Genomic DNA, 20,778 nt, shown 5'->3' with positions numbered 1-20,778 from the left:
TTGATTGAATGCAGTCATTAATCATGGTATATCCTGCCTATATGCCGTGCCGAGCTGCATTAGCCATCTCTTTCCCCTGAGGAGTCTCCCCCGCCCTCCATTCCAGGCCGGTTTACCTCCATTTGCTTTTCGGCGGCAATTGGCCATCGAAAGATATAGCTCCGTCGGCTCTAGATTTCTCACCTGTTTTTCTTCTCGCCGGTGCGCCGTTTTGTACATCGCGGGAAGCTTTTTTTCTTTACTTCACCGCCCGGTGGCGGCACAATCGGACAAATTTATCACAACAGGATTAGGGTCAGCAGCGTATTTTCCCACCCTGCAGGTGGAATGGCGTTGTTGCGCGGTTGAACGGTGTATTTGTTCGTGATTTGTTTCCCAGGAAGTGTCTATTTTGTATGTGCCGGAAGTTGGTTCATGGCTCGCGGCGCACACCTGCCCGGTGCGAAAAGGCGCGTTTTACTTATTAATTTTGAAAGCCCATTTTTCTGTGCCAACCACCGATCTGGGTCACTCGCGCAAACATTCGGGCCTTCCGGGGGGCTGTGTGAATTTCAAAAACCGTTCAATTTAGCATTATCTTCTGCGCTGAATGATTACCCCCGCCCCTCCATTTGCATATCATTTGCATTTGGCCGGCCGGGCTGGTAAAACGTGCCATCTGGTAAGCTCTAGCCTTCACCTAAATTTGGGCTCGTTTTTCTTTTTTGGTCCCACATGCCCTCTGCCCCATCATATAGTCTCTTTGGAAAGTGCTCACCTGAGGCATTGCTGATTGTTTCTCTCTCTCTCTCTCTCTCTCTCTCTCTGTTCTGGAGCGTCTAACCCGACCCAGCTTACGGTTTCGATCATTGAATTCAACTTAAACATGCTCTAAGCCGACGTTCGATTGAATCGTTCGTCGGACGGTTGGCCACAGCTCGCAGGCAGCTAGACCTGCTAGATGCACCACAACCACATTCTCATCTCGTCTGTCGATTTGCTTCTTCTACTCCTTTCCCCCTTGGCACAGGTGATAGATAAATCGATGCCGGTGTTCAGCAAGCAGTTCTACTCGGACACGGTTGCGGAAAACATCGAGCTGCATTCGCCACTGTCGGTTGCCATCCAGGCGGAGAGCCCGCTCGGCCGGAAGCTGATCTACAGCATCGTGAAGGGCAACGAGATGGAGGAGTTTGCCGTCGATTTCAACACGGGTAAGTCACGCAACGCACGCCCTGCGGTAGAGACCCAGTTTTCTCTCCAGTTTTTTTTGTGTGCTCTATTTTCTTTCTTAACAGCAATATAGTGAAACCGTACTTCCCCCCAGCTCAAACTGTCATCCGATAAATTAGTATTGAGAACCCACACCAGAAGCGATGTGGGCCTCACTGTCTCTCCCTTTCGCTCTAGAATCTGTTCTTTCCATCCGCTACTGTGGTGCAAAACTTTTGGTCCTTCGAACCGGATTCGGTTGCCGTGGTTGATTGCTAGAAGAAGCTTTTTTTTGGGTTAGCCACTATTCTCTACTCGGACGTTCTGAGCAGCATGGGGCGGTGGTTACCACCCACTGCCGAAAGTGATAGAAGACCTCAAACAGTCACACACACACAGACACACGGATGCAGGCATAGAAAAATATTGCTCCTGTGTTCTGTTCCTCACTTTCTCATTCTCCGGGTTCGGTTTCCGGTGGACGGAAACCAATGCACCGTGTAGCGGGTTGCAAACAGTTCCAGAGAATTAATTTCCTTGACGTTCACCGGGAGGATACGGTACCGGCCAGACCGGCCTGGTCGACCATTCGTGCTTCGTCACTTTCACGTTTTACGTGATATTTTTCTTTCCAATTCGCTGGCGATTTTTTCTCCGCCTCTCCTTCGCTCTCCGTCGCTCAATCTGCTTTGTTTTAGGTAAGGTTTTGATCGTGTTTTTTTTTCTTTCTATGGCAGGCATATCATCACTAAAAAAAAATCTCTTCGTCGATTAAAAGCAATCGACAAAGTGAAACAATCTCCCAGATTCCACCAGGTCTTTTGTGTGTCCAAGCTTTGCAGCGGAGGCAATTTTTTAGTATGTGTATGTGTGTTGGAATTTTCTTACTGTTGGGAAGTGCTAGCCGGCACTCGTCAAGCATTCGTTGTTTCGCTTGGTTTTTTTGGTCGTTTGTTTTCGGTAAGCTCCTTCCAACGGGGGGTAGAATTTAATAAACTCGCTTCATCGAACAGTAGTTACATTTTTGTCTCGAATCGCGCCCGTTACTTCGTCCTGCTGCCGGTGGTACGGTTGCTGATACTTTCGGACGGAGCTAAATTCCTCACAAGTTTGGAGCTGTTGGAATGTTGCTTCCACTGTTGCTCGGTCGGTTCTGCTGGTGCTCGCTGCCTTTGATGCTGCTGCTGCTGCTGCTCTGCGATGGAGCGTGATCTCTAGCGAAAAACAAAAAAACAGGAACGTTGAAACATTACGCGATTAAAGTTTGGCATCGGAATGGCATTTTCTCCCGTGTTGAGCTGCTTGTGCGCTGTTGGTGTTATTGTTGTGTTGTTTTTTTTTTTACATTACAAAGCAGAGGAGTCATAATTCACGTGCATCAAATTCGACCGCGCTACTGCGCCAGACAAATATTTTGCCACACCATTCGGCGGGCTGAACGGTTGCGCTTGTGTGACGATTAGCTAGCGTCTGCCTTCGTGTAGAAGTGTATGAAACAGTAAAGTGTGTCCTGCCCCAGCTAATCACTCTACTGCTGCAACGGAAGCAAGGAACAAAATGGGTCCCTAATTTAAGGCTGTGTCTCGGTTTGGAATGGTGCATTACTATACCATTGTTTAGGCTGCCGTTTTTTTTGCTATCCTTCTCCAAATCGACACGCAACCGATCGTTTGCTAATTGGCTTCGCTGTAGCTATAAACGCCTAAATGTAGGCAATTTCGTGCCCTTTAAGTGTACGAGTGGGTTGAGGAAGAATTAAATTTGTTTTAGAAAGAAAGCAATGGCACCAGCTACCAGACGGTAGTTGGCAGGATTTTATTGCGTTTCCATTTCCGGCATGCCCTGGCATATCCGGTCATTAGGATACGTATCGCGCGCTAGTTGGTCGTTTTGCTTCATTCCTTGGTAAGAGCTTTACTGCGGTTTCGTGTAATGGGGCTTCGACTGGTGGTTTAAACAGATATAATTTATCCCGATAGTGTTATTTTCTAGTGAAAAGCATTACCTAATTTTCCTGTTGATACTTTCTTTTTACTACTTCTATAGTAAAAGAGCAAAAATAAATAATTGGGTGGAATAAGTAAAAGCAAAATGAAAATGGCAAAAAATGCCCTTTTTGAAATTAAACCATCCAATTGGATTGATTTTTCCCCCCATTTCTAATCAAGATGGAACTCTCAAACGTCACTTTGTAAGTGTTGCATTGCACCATACACCCCTTTACCCATACACAGCAAATTGGTTTCAATTTTCAATTCTTCCCTCGACCGGACGATAATTGAGATACCGAAACCTTCGTAATGCTCCCTGCGCTCCTTTGGGTAAAAGTTCATTACAGCAATTGAAAATGCATTTTCAAACACTCTCGTGCAAACCGTGTGCGCGTGTGTATGTGGTGCATTGGCTACAGCATGGAAGCGTTCGTCTATGCGCGCTGCTATCCTCTTCAATTTGACCTTTCCATGCATGGAGCTACACGAAATGTGCAACACAACACTGTGCGTGTGTGTGATGCCATCATCAAGCGCTCGATTGTAAGAAATGCGTCGGGTGAAATGCCAATGAATTGACCTTTTGGTGCTCTCGCGCTACGTTCGTTCGCTTTGCCATCGACACCCTAATTGCCGCTCCATTGGAGTCGATCTTTATTTGCTTCGGAAAAGTCATCATACTGTGAACCTTATCTTACAATTAGGTTTGCTTGCAAAGGGTAAAGCAACGGCCAATCGTTTTAGTTTCGAGCAAAAATCTCTTCGCAATTTCTTTCACTTCGTGGGTAATACTTTAATGGTGCATCTGATCCACTCAGCAAAAGAGCAAAGCTTGAAGTCGAAATAAAGCACAATCTCGTAGCAGCTTCAATGCAGCAAACGTCCATTCGCTTTGTTCACATAGTTGCACTATTCAAATCGTTCGGAAATGGACAGCCTTTTTAACGGCGTGCCCATTCCGCACAACAGAGTGCAATAAAAATGCTTCCTTCGGGATGAATAAAATTACTCCTCCCACCTCGCTAGTTGCACGATTTGAGTAATTTTGTATATATGTGTGTGTGTGTGTGTGTGCTTTTCCACCGACACAGTCAACCAGTACAGTCCAGCAGATCACCTAACGAGCAAAACGGACGCTGACTTTGTACGAACCAACAAGCAACCCACATACACGCACGCCTCCCGGCGGCCGGCTTTGTTCGTGATTCCGTAACAATGTCTTATTTTCCGGTTAAGTTGCTTCGCCAAGCCGTACGGAACCGGATCAAAATAGCAATCAAAACGGTTTACTGTTGCCGCACACACTCGCTGCGCTAGAACTGCTGCCGGTTTAGAGCTTTAAATCGTTTGCCGTGCGCTATCGTTTGTGTGTTGTTCTGGGTAAATCTTTTTCGATGAAGATGTGAGCAAAAAGAGGAAAACAATAGCTTTTGGAAATTTAGGAAAGAAAAGGACGAAAAATATTTCGCAGAGCAAAAGTTATCAACAACAAGCACACCGAGAGAGGGGGAAAGCTCGACTTAAAAGAAACCCGGAAATCCTTTTGGAAAAATGACAAACAATATTGCTTTTTTTATTCTCTTCTTTATCTGGTCCAGTTTGAAAATTTTGAAAGGATCTAAAATCTTGGCCTTGGGAGAACATGTCTTTATCGTGTGACAAAAGCGGATACCACATCCGCCCGAAGATAGAAAATGTATTGTCAACCGTGGAAGAGTATTTTGCCAATATTCGCTTTAATAGAGCTTTATTATGTGACATTGCTACATTGGACAATGTATTTTATTTATATTCTTCATTGCGAAGGATTTATATTGTGCCAGTGACGTGAAGCAATTGATTGTATGCAATTCGTTATTTTCATCTATCTTTATGTAACAAAGCTCGTAAAAACTTTAAAGAAGAAAACACTTGCAGTGGGATAAAACAAATAAAATGATTAAAAATATTTAAGTCTTAAGTCTATTAAGCTGTTGATTCTATAAGTTTAGTTTTGTATTTTCAATTGCATACATAAAGGCATTATATCACTGGATTATAAAAAGCTACAGGTTACAATATATTGCATAAACAAAGGCGGATAATGGGAATTATTATTTGCTCTGCATCAAACCGCATAGATAAAACAACACATAACATAGCTATATATGACTGATTCGCAAGATACACTTTTAATCATTTAGTGTAATGTAACACATAGCTAATGAGCTTCATTAACGGCATTCCAACGTGTGTTTGATTTGCTATTGTTTATAGGCAAATTGTGCACATTCTGTGAACAAATGCTTATATGAATACTAGCTTTTGCTCGTGTTGAGGTTTTCACTACACTAATTAAATGCCTACCCTTAATTAGCGAGTGGGCTGCATACAATTTCCTTGCTCCGGAAATTGCAATTAAATTAGTATTCTACCTAAAATTCCACTTGCTTCCCAGAAGAATCTTTTGGTAGAAAATGTAGCACCAGCAACATTGTAAATTTCGCACGTTTCCGCTGTTACTGTCCCTGTCTTAAATGTTTACTGCTACGAACATACACACACACACATCAAAGCCGCATTCCTGCTGCAATTAGCAATGCACGTGCGTTGTGCGGAGGTAGGAAACAAATTCCCTGTCACTTTTGACTAGCATTTGCCCACCTAGTACAGCTTTCTTTAGCGGGCGCAAAGTCGCGCGCTATTTCCATCGGAATGCCATAATTGCAGCACGGGTAGGGCGAGATTTGGTTTGTTTAATTTGGACAACAATAACATCAACACCATACGCAGCGTTCCAGCAGCAGCAGCAGCATCAAAGGCAGCATTTCCAGTAAGCAAAACATTAACGCGTTACTTACGGTCAATACAGGCAGGGCCTGTATCTCCAGTCGAGATTAATTATGTTTACATTCGCTAGGCGCCACTGCTTATAGCGCGAGGCAGTATGCTTGAGGCTCACATTACATACATTTAGGCGCTCATGTTGCCATAACGGGCACGGTTTTTGCTTCGGGTGGTCGGTCGTTAAGCATCGAGCGGCGAGAAAATGTGTATTAAAGTGGAGGCAACAAAACTGGTAGGGGGTTTGCGGGTAATAACGATGCTAAAACTGCGATTCACATTATTTCCTGTAATTGAATCTACATACATTCATCAAGCTCAAAATTGATACATCATTCACGCTTAATGCTCTGCATATAAATATACCGATCATGTTCATGTGGTGCAGCGTTGCCAAAGGTATTTATCGTGGTAATTGTAATTCAAATGTGTTTTTGTGTTTTTTTTTATGTTGATATGTTTGCAAACTTCACTCACAAAATGGTGCCAAATGCAAATGTAATCCTTTCAACGCTTCGGTTGAGCTCTAGCACACTATAGGCGTCCACGAGTGTACCAAGCCGTTTGATCCGTATCGATAACACAACAGCAAAGCGCATCAAACAGCTACATCGAAGCGCACGCGAAGCGCATTAATGTTCCCGGAACTACATGATTTTATTTCCATTTCCATTCAAATGATTATTCTATTTTCTGTGTCTCTTTTCTACCATTTCTTGCCACATCGTCAACCATCACGTCCGCGATCAAGCTCCGGACAGTACCAACGGGCCATGTGAGTATCGCAAGAGACGAAATTTTACTCGACCAAAAAAAAAAACACACACATTCAAATCCCATCGAAATCCTCCACTGCTCGTGTTTTGTATTTTGTGTTTGTTGTTGTCGCCGTCCTCAATGTGTTGTTGTGCACTAGCTGTATAGATTGTGTCGTATATTATTCACACGTTTGTTTTTGTTGATGTTCTTATTCACTCACACTCATCCTCTGGATTGTTGCACAACGATCTTTAATATGCTTACCAAACGTGTTTACTTTCACACACCAGCTCGCAGCAATTACTAGCCTAATGCACACAAACATGAGATGCTAAATTAAACACAGTTTGCTCACAATAATACTCATAATAATCTACATTTTGCGTGTCTTCGTTTTTTTTCGTCTTTTGATGTTGTTATTTTAACCATTCTGTCTTTTTGTGTCGTAAAACGTTCACATGCGTTCCTTTTTAACAATCATCGAAACCTTATAACCCTAAAGTTGCCATTAAGCTTGCATACATTTAGGGGTATAATGATTTGTATCATCGTATTATTTTTTTCTTTTCTTTTGGGTCAACTAAATTTTAAGCTTACGATCTAAATATGTATTTAATCAAAGTATAATGTCAACTACACGCTTATTCATTCTTTTAATCGAGTTATCATTGCAATATGTTTATAGGATTTAGTTATAGGTTCTAGAACCAAAAAAACTTAAATTTCAAATCATCTACTCTCACACGATCTTTGTTTGTCCGATCTTTTCATCCAAGGGAATAAAAACAAACACTCAAATCGTTCCGTACGTAACTCTTTCTCGTCATGGATATTCGTTTTCATTACTGTCATGCCACAGCCATGCAAAACATAAAACAGTTTTGCAAGCAACGGACACTTTTTCCATGAAATTCCCACGATTTCAAAAGTGTTTCAAATTAAAAAAATTAAAAAAAAAACTAAGAAAACAACAACAAAAAAGTTAAATTAAAATCCATTTCATCCATCCTTTGGTAGAAAATTGCATAAATTATTTCTATGAACTTGTTTTGCCTTTACCTTTTTTCCAAGTACCCGTTTGTCGTGCTGCACTTCATACATTTAAAACATTCAGTACCACCACCACCGCTACGTGAATTTTGGGGGCGTGTGTTGCTCGCAACGGTTGGCGAGTAATGTTTGCCCTGGCTCTCTATTTTAAACACATCCATCTTTACAGTGCCCCGATTTCCGGGCTACACAGCAGCACAGCATTCGCCAAAATCTCGGCCAAACCGTGCTTGCAAGCGATTTTCCAATCTCCCAACCCATTCCATGTTTTAGAGCGTGTATGTGTGCTAGTGGGCTTTTCCCGGTACTGTGATACAGTATTATTTTAGCGACGCTGTGGTGCAGCAATGCTTTTTGTGTTTTTGCTGGTGTCACCTTTCAACCATGTTATTGGTTCTAACGAGAGAATGGAGCATATTTATGGGAGAAATTCATATAGTTTTTGTTTTTTTTTTGTTTTGGTATTTTGCAAAAAGAAACTGATAAAACACTCCGCTCAGGTGTTGAAATATTCAAAACCCACTACTGCCCACACTTGGTTTCGCTTGCTGCAAAGCAAACCCAGTAGTAGCACGGCTTAATCCGAATCCTACCTAGGCCTCACATGGGGTTAGAAAATTGAGATCGTAGATATTCTGCCCCACACACTCATCGATCTGTTGTTAGTTTTCGCACTGCATCCCCGTTATCGGCACATTTATTGTTCTGGTAGAATCGATGGATTTTTCATTTTGGCTTTTTGGATGGAAGCTTTTTGCATTGAGCCTAGTAGACCTACAGTTGATGGCGTGGTGTTTCAAATACTTTTTTCCCGTTTATACAGCGTTGGGTTATTTACTTAGTTTTGCGCATTTGTCCTAGAGATCGCAGATATTGGAAAGGTGTTGTTTAATTGGAAGTAATGCAATTTTCTTTCTGAATGCTTGTCAATCAATCATTTAAATTGGTTGGAAAAGTTTGTTTCTTTGTTGCATTAGTTGTATGGCACGTGGCAGTACGTCAAGTTGTTTGGTAATGTTTGTTCATTTTCGCTCGTTGCTTTTAGCAAAGATTATTTTGTGGTTCAAAGCGCCTGAAAGTATGCAACATATTTGTAAGAAACTGATAGAACTCGTAATTGTAATATTTTTCAACAATATTTTAAATGTTTCAAATGTTCAAAACATCTAAATCTAAGGGATAAATGTTTTAAATTGCACATGCAAAAATTTTTTGAAATAATTGATCTCTGATAGTAAATGTGTAAATGGTGACGATATTTATTAACTGATTTAAACTCCAATAATACTTCAGTGCTAGCGCCATCTATGTGCTATTAACTACTGAGTAAAGTATTATATTTTGCCACTAAAAACGGGACGCTTACTTTGCTCACGCACCTAATAGACCGGTTTATAGCCCTAAGCTTGTGCGCTCTCGTAGCCCAGAACCGTTGCTACACTATCGTTCGACTAATAGGATCGGTTGTGTGTACTGAGCCGCTGCGTTTCCTTTTTTGTTCTACTCCGGTGCGGCGAAATCTCGATTGTTGCACCAACGGGTATAGTTTTAGGATATTGTATGGAGTGAAACCAGTCTAAAGCACTATCCGAAGCAATATTAAATCATCGATGGAAAATATTTCCCTCCCCTATCGGACGCGGTATGGTTTGAACGGTTATTCACTATCTGTCCTTTCCCCCCAACGCATTCTAGCGCGTTGCCGACGGGACAGGTTTGCGGGTGGATTTTCGAAGCTTGCCATTGTGCGATTTTATGATCCCCGGAATTGCACCGGAATTAACTTTCCGGTCCGGATTTTGCGAGTGTGTGGTGTTTTGATCGTCGAACGTGTCCTTTTTTCGGGGCTTTTTTTGTTGTTGGTTCGCTACTCACGCGATAAGGTTGACATATCGTGGTTTGTTGGAACACTCGAGCAAGATTTAAATGCAGAGCGGTGAGTAACAAAACCCCTTTTCATAGTTTGTGGAAACCTATCGCGTGCGATGAAAGCTCAAACGGAGACCAATTCACAGTGGAATGGCTCTGGAATTCAGTAAGCTTATGAGAGTGTGTGCGCTAAGGAATATCTAATATTTTGTTTAATCCTCTCTCGAATAAAACTAGCATCGTAAACAATTTCCCATTTCAATATGTGAGGCCTGAAAAACTTCACAATTGCAAAAGAACAAACTAATCTCGCCACCCAACTAATCTCATTATATACAACTCCAGACACTCGCGTTATCAATATTCACCCATTGCGTAAATATACGTAAATAAATATGTAGTTATGCGTTGGCTTTCTTTTCATTTTAATTCCCTATCGCTTTGTCCATGCCCAAATGGAAGAAAATGCAGCCTGGACAGAAAAAAAATACATGAAACCCCCTACATAGACTTAAAAAACATTCAAACAAAGAAATAGGCGTGTGTTTTTGGTGTGAAAATGATGGCGATCAGTATCGGGGAAACACAAAAATGGCACAAAAAAAAATGCAACGACACACCGCCCCAATACAGTGAAAGCCCATTGAAAGCCCTTAAAACGGGAATCACCATTACGATGCGTAAACGCCGATAAAACGAGGGGCAAAAGGGAGCGCGGGCCCAAAAGAAAAAAAAAAGATTCCGATTCCGAGATTTAATCGATATTCAAACGCGTGCGGTGTTGGAAAAACGGTGCATTTTTCCGTCCATCCCCTTTTTATTCCTATTTCTGTTAAATCCTCTCACGCCCACGCGTCATACGCGATATGGGTGGTAAAACAGATGAATGATTTCGTTGATTGAAGCATTGTGCGCGGTGACTGGGTCCTCTGCCAAATCCGGCTTACACACGTTACAACAATAAAGTTAAAAAATAAAAATCAACACACCCATAGAATCGGCGAGCAGAATATTCTTATTTCGAACAAAGCAGTAAAATTGCACAACCAAAGCAAACGGAACGCAAATTTGTTTGGAGTTTCCGCACAGCGGTTTGGTTCGTTTGAAGTTTGTGCGATCGTATTGATCACATGAAGCAGCGAGAACCTTTCAGAAGCAATTGGAATATTTGTAGGATTTTCCCGTTTTTTTCTGTATTAACTTGTATAGTTATTGGTTCGGTTTTTGAAGCTTTTTGAAGATCTTTTGAAGCTTTTGATAATGGAAAGAAGTAAAGTGTTTCAAATATGATAACGAACACTATCTGATAGATGCTGCCTTAGGTCGATAGCACCAGAGCATCAGAGAGTGTGGCGCTACCTTTTCTTCTTGCCTTATGCCTGAAATTGTTTGCATTTGATATCGTTATTCAATACAACAAATATTACAAAAAGTGGTATTCCAATGTATACTAGAAGATACTATTAACAGTACTATTTAGGCATGCTTAACTAAAATGCTTTAAAGGGTTTGCAGTTGTAATGGTAATAAAACTTCAAATAGTTCCTTTAATGGTATAACTCATCTAAAATAATTCATCTTTTAATCATTTCGATATTTGACCATGTTTCAAATTCAAATAAATCGTTAGCATGTATTGAATAACTTTCTGTAATTTTAACTAGCTTCTATTAGCTTTTGATTTTCTTTAAAATCTGGTTGAAACTAATCAACGATTGGTAGCCAGAACTCTCTCACATCATTATCTCGAAACCAGCTCGTTTCATTTCCCGAAACCCCGCCACATACTCGTTTGTACGGCAACCGACTCAAAATGAGCAGGTCCGACTCATTAAAATAGCTACCCCTTTCCGATACGGCATGTGTCCCTATTGCACAAATTATACAGCCGAGAATTGCTTCCGATCGACCTCCCAAAAACACAACATTTTTGAAACCATCAAACTACAATCATCCGTTTCACCCTCAATATTCATGCGCAATCATCATCCCGGCTGCTTCTAATTTATTTGCACAGCATGTTTTATGTTCAATCTGCACTCTTCTCTCACACACCGACCTCCCTCTCTCTCTCTCTTTTTGGCGTACACCAATATATTCAAATAAATTGATATCTCGTTTCCCGGAAGCTTTTCGAATTCGATATTTCGATCCGTTTGGCAATTAGTTTGCTGCAATAAGTAACCACTTTCAGCACACTAGGTCGTGTGCACGCAGGGAAGTGCATTAAAGTACACTTTCCAACCGATCTGCCACACTATAATGAGATGTTCGGGCACACCGTTTCCCGAATGTGTGTTCACCGTCACCGATGGAGCAACACTTTCATTTCGGGCGGAAAATCACGTACGCATTTTGTGTTTGGAAAAACGGCCACACCGTTACGATCAACCCGCCGGTTACCCTGAACCCGCAAAACCGAGCGTATGAAAACCACAAACTATGCGTTTCCCATAATGATAATACATAAACACCTTCCTAAGGTGTGGCTTCGCTCACGTGCGCGCACCCCTTGCTGTGGTAATGGTGCAGAATAGACTAAACACACTGCTCGTTCGGAAGGGCTACGCGTTTCGTCTACTGCGGCATTCCAGTCGAAAGGGGTACCAAGTGTAGGGGGAATCATGATGAGATTGTTTCGGAAATGCAATGCGGTTCGTGCCGTGAGGCCACAGTCCGGCTTGGGGGCATGAAGTGGTTTCCGGAGAGGAATCAATTAGTTTTATGTGGATTTTTTGTTGCTGTAGTGGCGACTATTTTGGAATTTTAGTGTGACAAATATCCTGTGATGTTGGGAAGAAAAACAACACTGCAAAGAAACCGCATCTAAATTTATGACTTTTCTCTAATGCACAGTTAGGATGTTTCGTATAAAAGCATGATTTGAAAGTTAATGGCATGAATGATAAAGCAATTCAAATTACTTACATATGGCTGATAGCTTCCTGTTTAACTAATAAAGCAATGAAAACAAAGCCAAAATAAATTTACTGCTTAAATTTCAGTTTGCAAGAAATTGCATTTGATTAACATTCAATTATGTTTGTATAATAAATTATAATAACAAATAAAATATTAAATTTTGGTGAAATGCTTATTTCCATTAAAAAGGTAGTGAATCAATAATTTGCATACATTTGGGCGATTGAATACGCTCAAAGAGGGAAGCCACTTACACAATAAGACTAAAAAATAAGTTTATTATTAATTCGAACGTAACGTTCAATCAAAAGCATGATTTCAGAAGCGTCGCTGGCAATATTTAGAGGGTTTTTTCATAATTAACTAAATAACCGAATTAAAAAATTAAATAGAATATTTATAATGAATAGATTAAATATTAAATTTAGGTGAAACGCGAATTTCCATTAAAAAGGTAGTGAATCAATAATTTGCATACATTTAGGCGATTGAAAATACTCAAAGTGGTAAGCCACTTACACAACAACCACCGGCCGATGTGTTTATTTAGTACACCAACGTGTTTTTTCACAAACAAATCAAGCTGCTATTTGAGTTCGCAGCGTGCAATCAATAATTAATGCTCGCTTTATGCTTCAAAAAATCGTATTAAAATGTTAACTGTCAGCCCGACGCTGAATTCGCATACTGCCGGGCGCCTGTGCACGATCCTCGCAAGCAGGCCACTAATTTGCATGCAATTACTTGCGTTTATCGTTTTTCGTTCATTGCTAACGCCAGGGTCGCTGCTGTGTTTGTGTTTTAAATTTATAAATTCAATTTTATCGCTCAATTCAGCAAAGGTGTGCCGCGCACACCCGCTGCTGAATGGTAATGTGCACAGGGCGGGTTCACTCCCATTCTTTCCCTCTACTCCATCGCTCTCGCTCTCTCTACTACAGCATTGCCATCATTTATTTTGAGAAATATGTAGCTTTCAGCGTGCACAGTGTGAACTTCCCGTACGAAAGCGCACGTTAATTTAAACCTTTGCCTGATAGCTTTCCCTTTCCACTGGCTTGCATCTTCCTGTGCCTGCATGCCCGCGCCGCAGTGTGTATGATGATTATTGGCGAAACACACAATTTATTCTCGGTGGGCGATCAAAAATGTAAAAAAGTGTTATTTGCATTTTGCACCCACCTTTCGGCAAGGTGTGTGGCATGGCGGCAGTGGTCTGTAAAGTGCTAGTGCTGCGTTTATGTCGGTCCAGTCCCTTAACCACCTGTTCGTATCGCTCACCGAGGAAAAGTCATTCTCCCAGGCACACCGTTCCCCCCCCTTTTCCTCCTCACCCGTCAAACCTCACCGAGACGCCCCGGGTTCCAGCATGTTACGGAATAGTTTGTTTTATGTTGTGGCTTGCAAAGTGGCATGAAACCGTATATTTGCACATATAGTCGTTCTCTCTGCACCCTTCTCACTGTGTTGTAAACCGTCTCGCTGAAATTGCCTGCTAAGAGACGGTCCGCAAATAATCATCCTTATAAAAGTGTGTGCTTTTTGCAACAGCAAAAAAAATATAATAATCTTAATATTTAATGTGTTTCTTCTTTGCTCTCTCTCTCTTCATATCGTCCATTTTCTTCTGTTCTTCCTTTTGCTCAACGCTACTGACAACGCTGCTGACGCCAACCACGATGCTGACGACGACGACGATATCTTCCCTGCACCACTGCACGTCGCTCTTCCGGATGTAATAAAAAAAATCTCCCACCCAATCCCAAAAGGTGCCATCTACGTCGTGGACGAGCTGGACTACGAGCGGCGGCAGACTTATGAACTTTTAATTAGAGCCACGGACAGCGTGTCGGGCGTGTCGGCCGAGGTGCCCGTGTCGGTGCTGGTGCAGGACGTGAACGACTGCCCGCCGGAAATCGAGCAGGACAGCTACAACATCACCGTGTCCGAGCGGGCCCCCTTCGGTACGGCCATCCTGAAGGTGCAGGCAAAGGATAACGACACCGGTAAGTCCCACCCGTGCGACAGCCGTAAAGATGTGCCTTGCCCTTGGCACACCTGCACCTGCCCGAATCCTACGTTTAGCGTGTGAACCGGTGGCAGCAGGACCACAGGATATTGGATCCTGCCTCTCAGTCTTGTGTGTGAGTGAGTTTCAGGGAGTTTTTTTTTTTTTTGCTGTTGCCCTCCGAACAATAATGGAGCTCTATTAGGCGAACGGAATGTCTCATTCCATTCCCGGTGATACTGGCCAGACCTTTCAGCAAAATCCCACAAAGCCACATGTCCACAAGAGATTCGTTGACATTGATTGCTTGCAACAAAAAAGCAACCATCTCCTCATGGACTTCATGTTCCTGTAACAAAACCAAAAGTCCAAGGACAGCAAGGATTTCCAGTCTTTTTTATCTCCTTTTTTTCTTTTACACTTTCGTAAAAGGACAATATTTTCATCCCGATGGAATTTGGTCCGTTTTTTGGTCCCGTCGTGGACGCAGAAATGATTGATGAGTTTCATCGCAACGTCCAAAACGTCTGATCCCCGGTCCGTCCCGTCGAAAAGATCCGTCCTAATGATTGGCAGCTTCCTTTTGCTCGTTGCGCTGTGTGGCGATGCTCGGAAGTACGATATTGTCGGTGTCGCCGGCTATTAACTTCAATTACAAACCATTTCCAGTGGGATGGTAAGGCACACCTGTCCGTGAATTGATTTTTCATCCCGGTTTCTTACTCGCCGCTGCCCAGAGAAGTTCCAGAAAGAATCCAGCTGGATAACGAGAATTGATACCAAGCGCGTGATACATCAAGATTGTACTCATTACGTTCCGCGCAAGGTGTTCCGGGTTGATAACAGTCCCTTTCAATCTTAATTTAAATTGTCCGTGTTGCTTTTACTTATACGAAACATAGCTTGCTCCTTCAATATGTGTGCAATTATGTTTTAGAGCAAAATAACTCATTAGAATTGCGGCTACTTGTCCCAGAGAGAGAGAGCGAGAAATGTTCTCCGGGCGTGCAGTTCCAGTTGGATCATTATAAGTCATTTACCTAGTCATATGCTGCCAACACGATTCCAAGTAAATTCGCAAGTGGTGAGAACCAGTTCTAACCCAAGCGCCACATATCTCGCACTGGCACTTGGGGGGGTTCGCTTTGGTCGACTTCTTTTATCACCATAATCATCATTACCGCGGGGAACGAGTTGGCAGAAGCATCATCGACATGTCGGGCGTACTTCTTCGCCGCTTCGGGTACTTATCTAATGAGAACTCCGTCACACTCGAGCCGTGCAGCACCACAATCGAGACGGCACCACGACCACCGGTGCACGGTGAAGAACGTTACTCTCGACCACGCACCACCATTACGTGTGAGAGGATGCGCTTGTGGGCGAAGCACTTGAGTGGCATTCCGTATACGAATGGTTGCCGTTCTGCTTCCCAAACCAGTGCCATCCGTAGCTACGGCGTAGAAGATCTTTCGGTGGAAGCAACCCCATACGACAAACGAAGAAAAAAAAACAAACACAAAAAAGGGAAAAATCTTTTCCAACGTCGTACGAAAAGCAGCTGCTAAAGGATTCATTCAATCGTTTTATTTGACACGGGACCACATCACCCGCCCCTCTCAGCTCCCCATGTCTCTGCTCCGTGCGCTCTGTTGCTCATCGTTTTAATTAAGCATGTCGGTAGCACTGGTTACAAATTTGCTAACATTGTACCACTCGTACGTCACCTTTTCTGTGTTTTTGTTTTGTTTTTCCTTCCCGTGCAACCCTGCAGGTATCAACCAGGTAATCAACTACGCACTGCAGACGGATTCCAAGAACACCTCCGAACACTTCCACATGGACCCGGCGGACGGGGTGATCTATCTGAAGAAATCGCTCGACCACGAAACGCTCAGCCACCATCACTTTACCGTCGTTGCGTCGGACAAGGGCGTACCGAGCCTGAGCTCCACTGCCCACGTCTGGGTGTCAGGTAATGGCGGGGAAGGGGTGACAAACATTTGTTTTGATTTAGTTCCAGGGTGCTTTTGTGTTCGGGGCCATACGTGTAGCGTAGGCTAGGTACAGGGAGTTTGTGTGGTTGAAGGAAAATTAGTGGTGTAGTACTAACTAGACCTGATGTCGTTTCATTGTGTAATCATTACATGTATTAATGTTTTTTTTTTCATTTTTAACTTCACAAATTGGATCTTGGAAATTTTAAATTGAGTTGTTTATTTTCTCAACTATAGTAAATCTGTCTAATCATAAATGCCCAATGCTAAAATGCCTAAATGTATGCAAAATAATTTCAATCTTTGCTGTCTTTGTTAATTGTTAACTCAATCTTTGTTATTTGAAGTTTATAAAGTATCAAAAAGTAAGCAATTCCATATTATTCCTTCGTAATGAGCGCCTAAAGTTATGCAAATTAAGCCTAAAGGTAATAAGCGCCTTAAAGTATGCAAATATTTTTTTATGGCACAACAAAATTTCTAACTTGTTTTTACCTGGTAAGCGCCTAATGGTATACAAAACGAATTACTTAGTTCTTATGTCTTTTCTTTCCGATATATGTTTTAATATATAGTGGATAAAAGTCTAAGTTGTGTTGATTGTTGCATTAGTTTTGTGTTAAACTTGATTTCAATATTTATAAAAAAAACTTTTATCTTTTATTTAATTTTTTTAACATTCAACCAAAAATCAGCTTAGGCAAATTTTATACTTTTCCTATAAATTTTTTTAAAATATATCTTTTTTATATACATTTGTTTAATAACCATAACATTTCCTTCAACTTTTCTTTCCCACGCTCCAGTTATGGACATGAACGATAACCCGCCCAAGTTCGAGCAGCCGTCGTACTCATGCGTCTTGTCCGAGCACGCATCCCGCGGCCAGTTCGTGACGGTCGTGTCGGCCTCCGATCCGGATTACATCGATCACGATCGGCTCGTGTACACGATTGCCCAGGGCAACGAGCTGCAGACGTACGGGATCGATCCGGTAAGCGGCATCATCACGCTGGTCAACATGCAGAACTTTGCCGAGAAGCATGTATCCATCCTGAACGTCTCGGTAACGGACGGCGTGTACACGAGCTTTACGCGCGTCAAAATCACCATCCTGCCGGCCAACCTGCACAATCCCGTGTTCGAGCACATGTTCTACGATGCGAAGGTGGACGAGAACCAGCTGGCCGGGCGGCTCGTAACAACGGTAAGACCATCCCATCCATTCTCGGGGGGGGGGGGGGGGGTTGGGAAAAACAAGCTTCAACCATAAGCCTATCCGTCTGAACGGAAGCGGGTGTATATCATTTTCGAGCCCTATCCGATGCCCTAATTTCGCAAGCAATTCACTTGCTGATGCTTGCCACCGTACAAATCCCATGCAATCCCGCATGGATGGGAAGCACCGTACATCGTTTGCTTTAATTTATGTTAAAAGCGCCGCGAATTCCCGAAGCCGAAACAACAACGGTAGCGCGTGGGCTTCGTCCAAAGTTTGCGCAAGTTTCTCCGCTCCGCTGTTTGCTGATTGAGCGGTTCGTCGGGTAGCCATCGGGGAACAACCACATCCCCCGTACGGTGTGGGGTAACGTGTGGCGCAAAGGTTGTGAAGTGAAAACAATCTCACGCTTGTTCGTTGTTTAACCGAACGGCTAGAGGATAGTTCTTGAGTAGGAAAACATACCGAAACCACACTCGTTCCAGTAAACCGTAACCGCAACGCAACACCGTTTGTGTTAATTATAATTTTGTAAATCATAATTAAAACACCGATCCTGCAGTAGTAACAAACAGGCATTAGCTCATTGGAAGGTGAATTTTGTAACACAAATTGCATAAATCTAGGCGCTTAAAGCAATTATTTTAATTTTTATAGCATATATGTTTGGACATTATTTTCGTTGTTTTTAAATAACTACTTAAATTCTTCAATCTCTTTATGGCAAATATGCCGTCTTTATTAGAAATCACCTCTTTCTCACATTTAAATCTGCTTTCAGAATGACGTGTTTGGAATTTAATAGAGCGTAAAGCATTTAAAACAACACCTTCCTAAAGCCAGTCCCAAGCTGGTATTTAAACTGATTAAGTAGTTTCACTCCCGAGTCGTACCTTGATAGCCTCCCTTGCGAATGTACGATCAAGTGGCTTTAAATTATCTACCTGTTTATAAAGTTGAACTTCTTCCCGAGCTCTGTCCCGGAGGAAACCCCTTTTGTAGCATGCCCAATGGTACACGATAAAGATATAATATTAGGAGTCGTTTCGCTCACAGCTAGAAACACATAAATCTACATTTTCAGCTGTCTGTTTTTTTGGGAGGACGAGGTCTGCAATTGCAGCACCACTTTTACCAGAGCACGAAACAGAAATTACAAACTCCACCACTCCCATCTCCTAAAAAACAAAATCCCTGCAATTTAATAGTGGTCTCAAACAAAATCAGGGTAAGAGGCACATTTGGGAACTGTGTGTTTCGTTTGTGGATGTGTGAGTACGTATCCTTGCCCTCCCCCTAAAACCCGACATCGACGCATTAGTAGTACCGACGTACGGAACAGAAGTTTCCCTCCGAAAGAAAATAGGAATGCAAATTGGATGCAATTAAGCCACACGTCGTCGACGTGTACTAGTCGTACTCGTCGGTGTTCGGTCTTCTGCACCATTTCCTTCGCTACAACAGCCGTTTAAACGCCCTCCTATGTGTGCGCGTGTGTGTGTGTGTGAACTCTCCTAGGTGTGCATGACGAGAAAAATGCTGATTTATGCTAAGCGCTGGGAAACGGTTTTCTTGCAGCCCGAGCCTGAGCTCGGCGATGGGGGAAGGTTTGCCTTCAAGGAAGAAACGCCTAAATGCATGCTATCAAAATGTTACCCGACACCCGTACGTTCGCGCTGGCATAAAGAACGTGCATTTATTTTCTTGGCGAATGAGTTTCGTACAATTTTACTTTAAGCGTGGCATGCAACTCGAACGTACAATTACTAAACCCCGTATCTGGTGTTATTATTTGTACTGAATTTTCCTTCCATTACCATTTCATACTAAGCGACGAACCTTTTTTTTATTATTGTGAATAATGAAAAGACACCTTTATTATTGAAAACGAAACCAAAATAGTTTGGGAAAAGCCATAAATGGTGAGCAAATTAAATACAAACCATTTCTATTTTACTCTACCTCTACTTTGGCATTGACTAGCAGACCTGTGGTTATTGGTGTTTTTATCTCACTGACCACAAAATAACATTTCCAACGCTTTCAATGTATGTCGCCAGGGAGGAAAATCGAATCTGAGGTTCAGTCGGAAGTGAAATCAGGTCACATTGCAACACCTTCGATGTGTATTTTTGTGTGTTATTTTGTGTGCCCTTTTACGTACCGTTTCACTTTCTCACTAGACCCTGCTTGTATTGCGAGAAGCAAAACCCCGTCATTAGCTCTTTTTTTTTCACACTTTCACATCCGCCAGTCTTTTCCGGTGAAATGAGCAAACAAATTGACCTTCGCCTTAATTTGAGGCTATTTATATTCCGGGCAGCAATCGATGCTCTCGTGCACAACCTCTTGCACACACACACAGGCTGCGTTCGTGAGCGGCATCTTGAACCGGGAAAGCCGTCCCAAACTTAAAGCAGCCTTTTCTTCGTGCTTTAATCGGAGCCTTTTTCCCTTTTCACACATTTTTTTTCCTTGCTTTATCTCAGGTCAAGGCAACGGATAAGGACTTTGGCGAGTACGGCCGGCTAGCGTACTCCATCATCTCCGACGACATGCAGGAATACTTCTCGATCGACAAGGAGAAGGGCGAAATCGTGACGAAGAAAAAGCTCGACCGGGAGGAGCGCATGCAGTACGACATCCCGGTGATGGCGGTCGACGCGGGCGGCCGGGCCGGGTTCAGCACGGTGCGGCTGCGCGTCGGCGACGAGAACGACAATCAGCCGGTGTTCCAGTACCGGGAGTACAAGACGCTCATCCAGGGCAACCTGACGGTGAACACGACGTTCTACCGCGTGCGGGCGGTCGATGCGGACGACAACCAGAATGCGGTGGTGAAGTACTCGATCTTTGACTCGCAGAACAGCGGCATCCGGGAGCTGTTTGGGGTGGACGAGAATACGGGTGGCCTGTACCTGCAAAAGAGTGCCGTGCAGTGGGGTAAGT

General features: G+C 42.8%; 1 protein-coding gene across 8 annotated transcripts in view; it reads left to right on the top strand.

The window, feature by feature from the left end:
- Positions 1–20,778, top strand: part of LOC120904136 (fat-like cadherin-related tumor suppressor homolog) — a 262,216-nt gene that overhangs the window by 230,819 nt on the left and 10,619 nt on the right. For 6 of the 8 annotated variants that reach the window (XM_040313924.1, XM_040313923.1, XM_040313928.1 and 3 more), the window contains 6 exons: positions 1,010–1,193; positions 6,757–6,780; positions 14,375–14,611; positions 16,388–16,588; positions 17,417–17,817; positions 20,319–20,772. In XM_040313924.1, the coding sequence (XP_040169858.1) occupies positions 1,010–1,193; positions 6,757–6,780; positions 14,375–14,611; positions 16,388–16,588; positions 17,417–17,817; positions 20,319–20,772 (1,501 nt within the window). The remainder of the gene's footprint in view (positions 1–1,009; positions 1,194–6,756; positions 6,781–14,374; positions 14,612–16,387; positions 16,589–17,416; positions 17,818–20,318; positions 20,773–20,778) is intronic. The other 2 variants (XM_040313930.1, XM_040313927.1) reach the window with 1 other exon arrangement.

The sequence above is a fragment of the Anopheles arabiensis genome, chromosome 3, assembly GCF_016920715.1.
Source record: "Anopheles arabiensis isolate DONGOLA chromosome 3, AaraD3, whole genome shotgun sequence".
Classification (NCBI taxonomy): domain Eukaryota; kingdom Metazoa; phylum Arthropoda; class Insecta; order Diptera; family Culicidae; genus Anopheles; species Anopheles arabiensis.
Note: the sequence above shows the minus strand (reverse complement) of the source record. Positions and strands in the feature narration are given on the sequence as shown.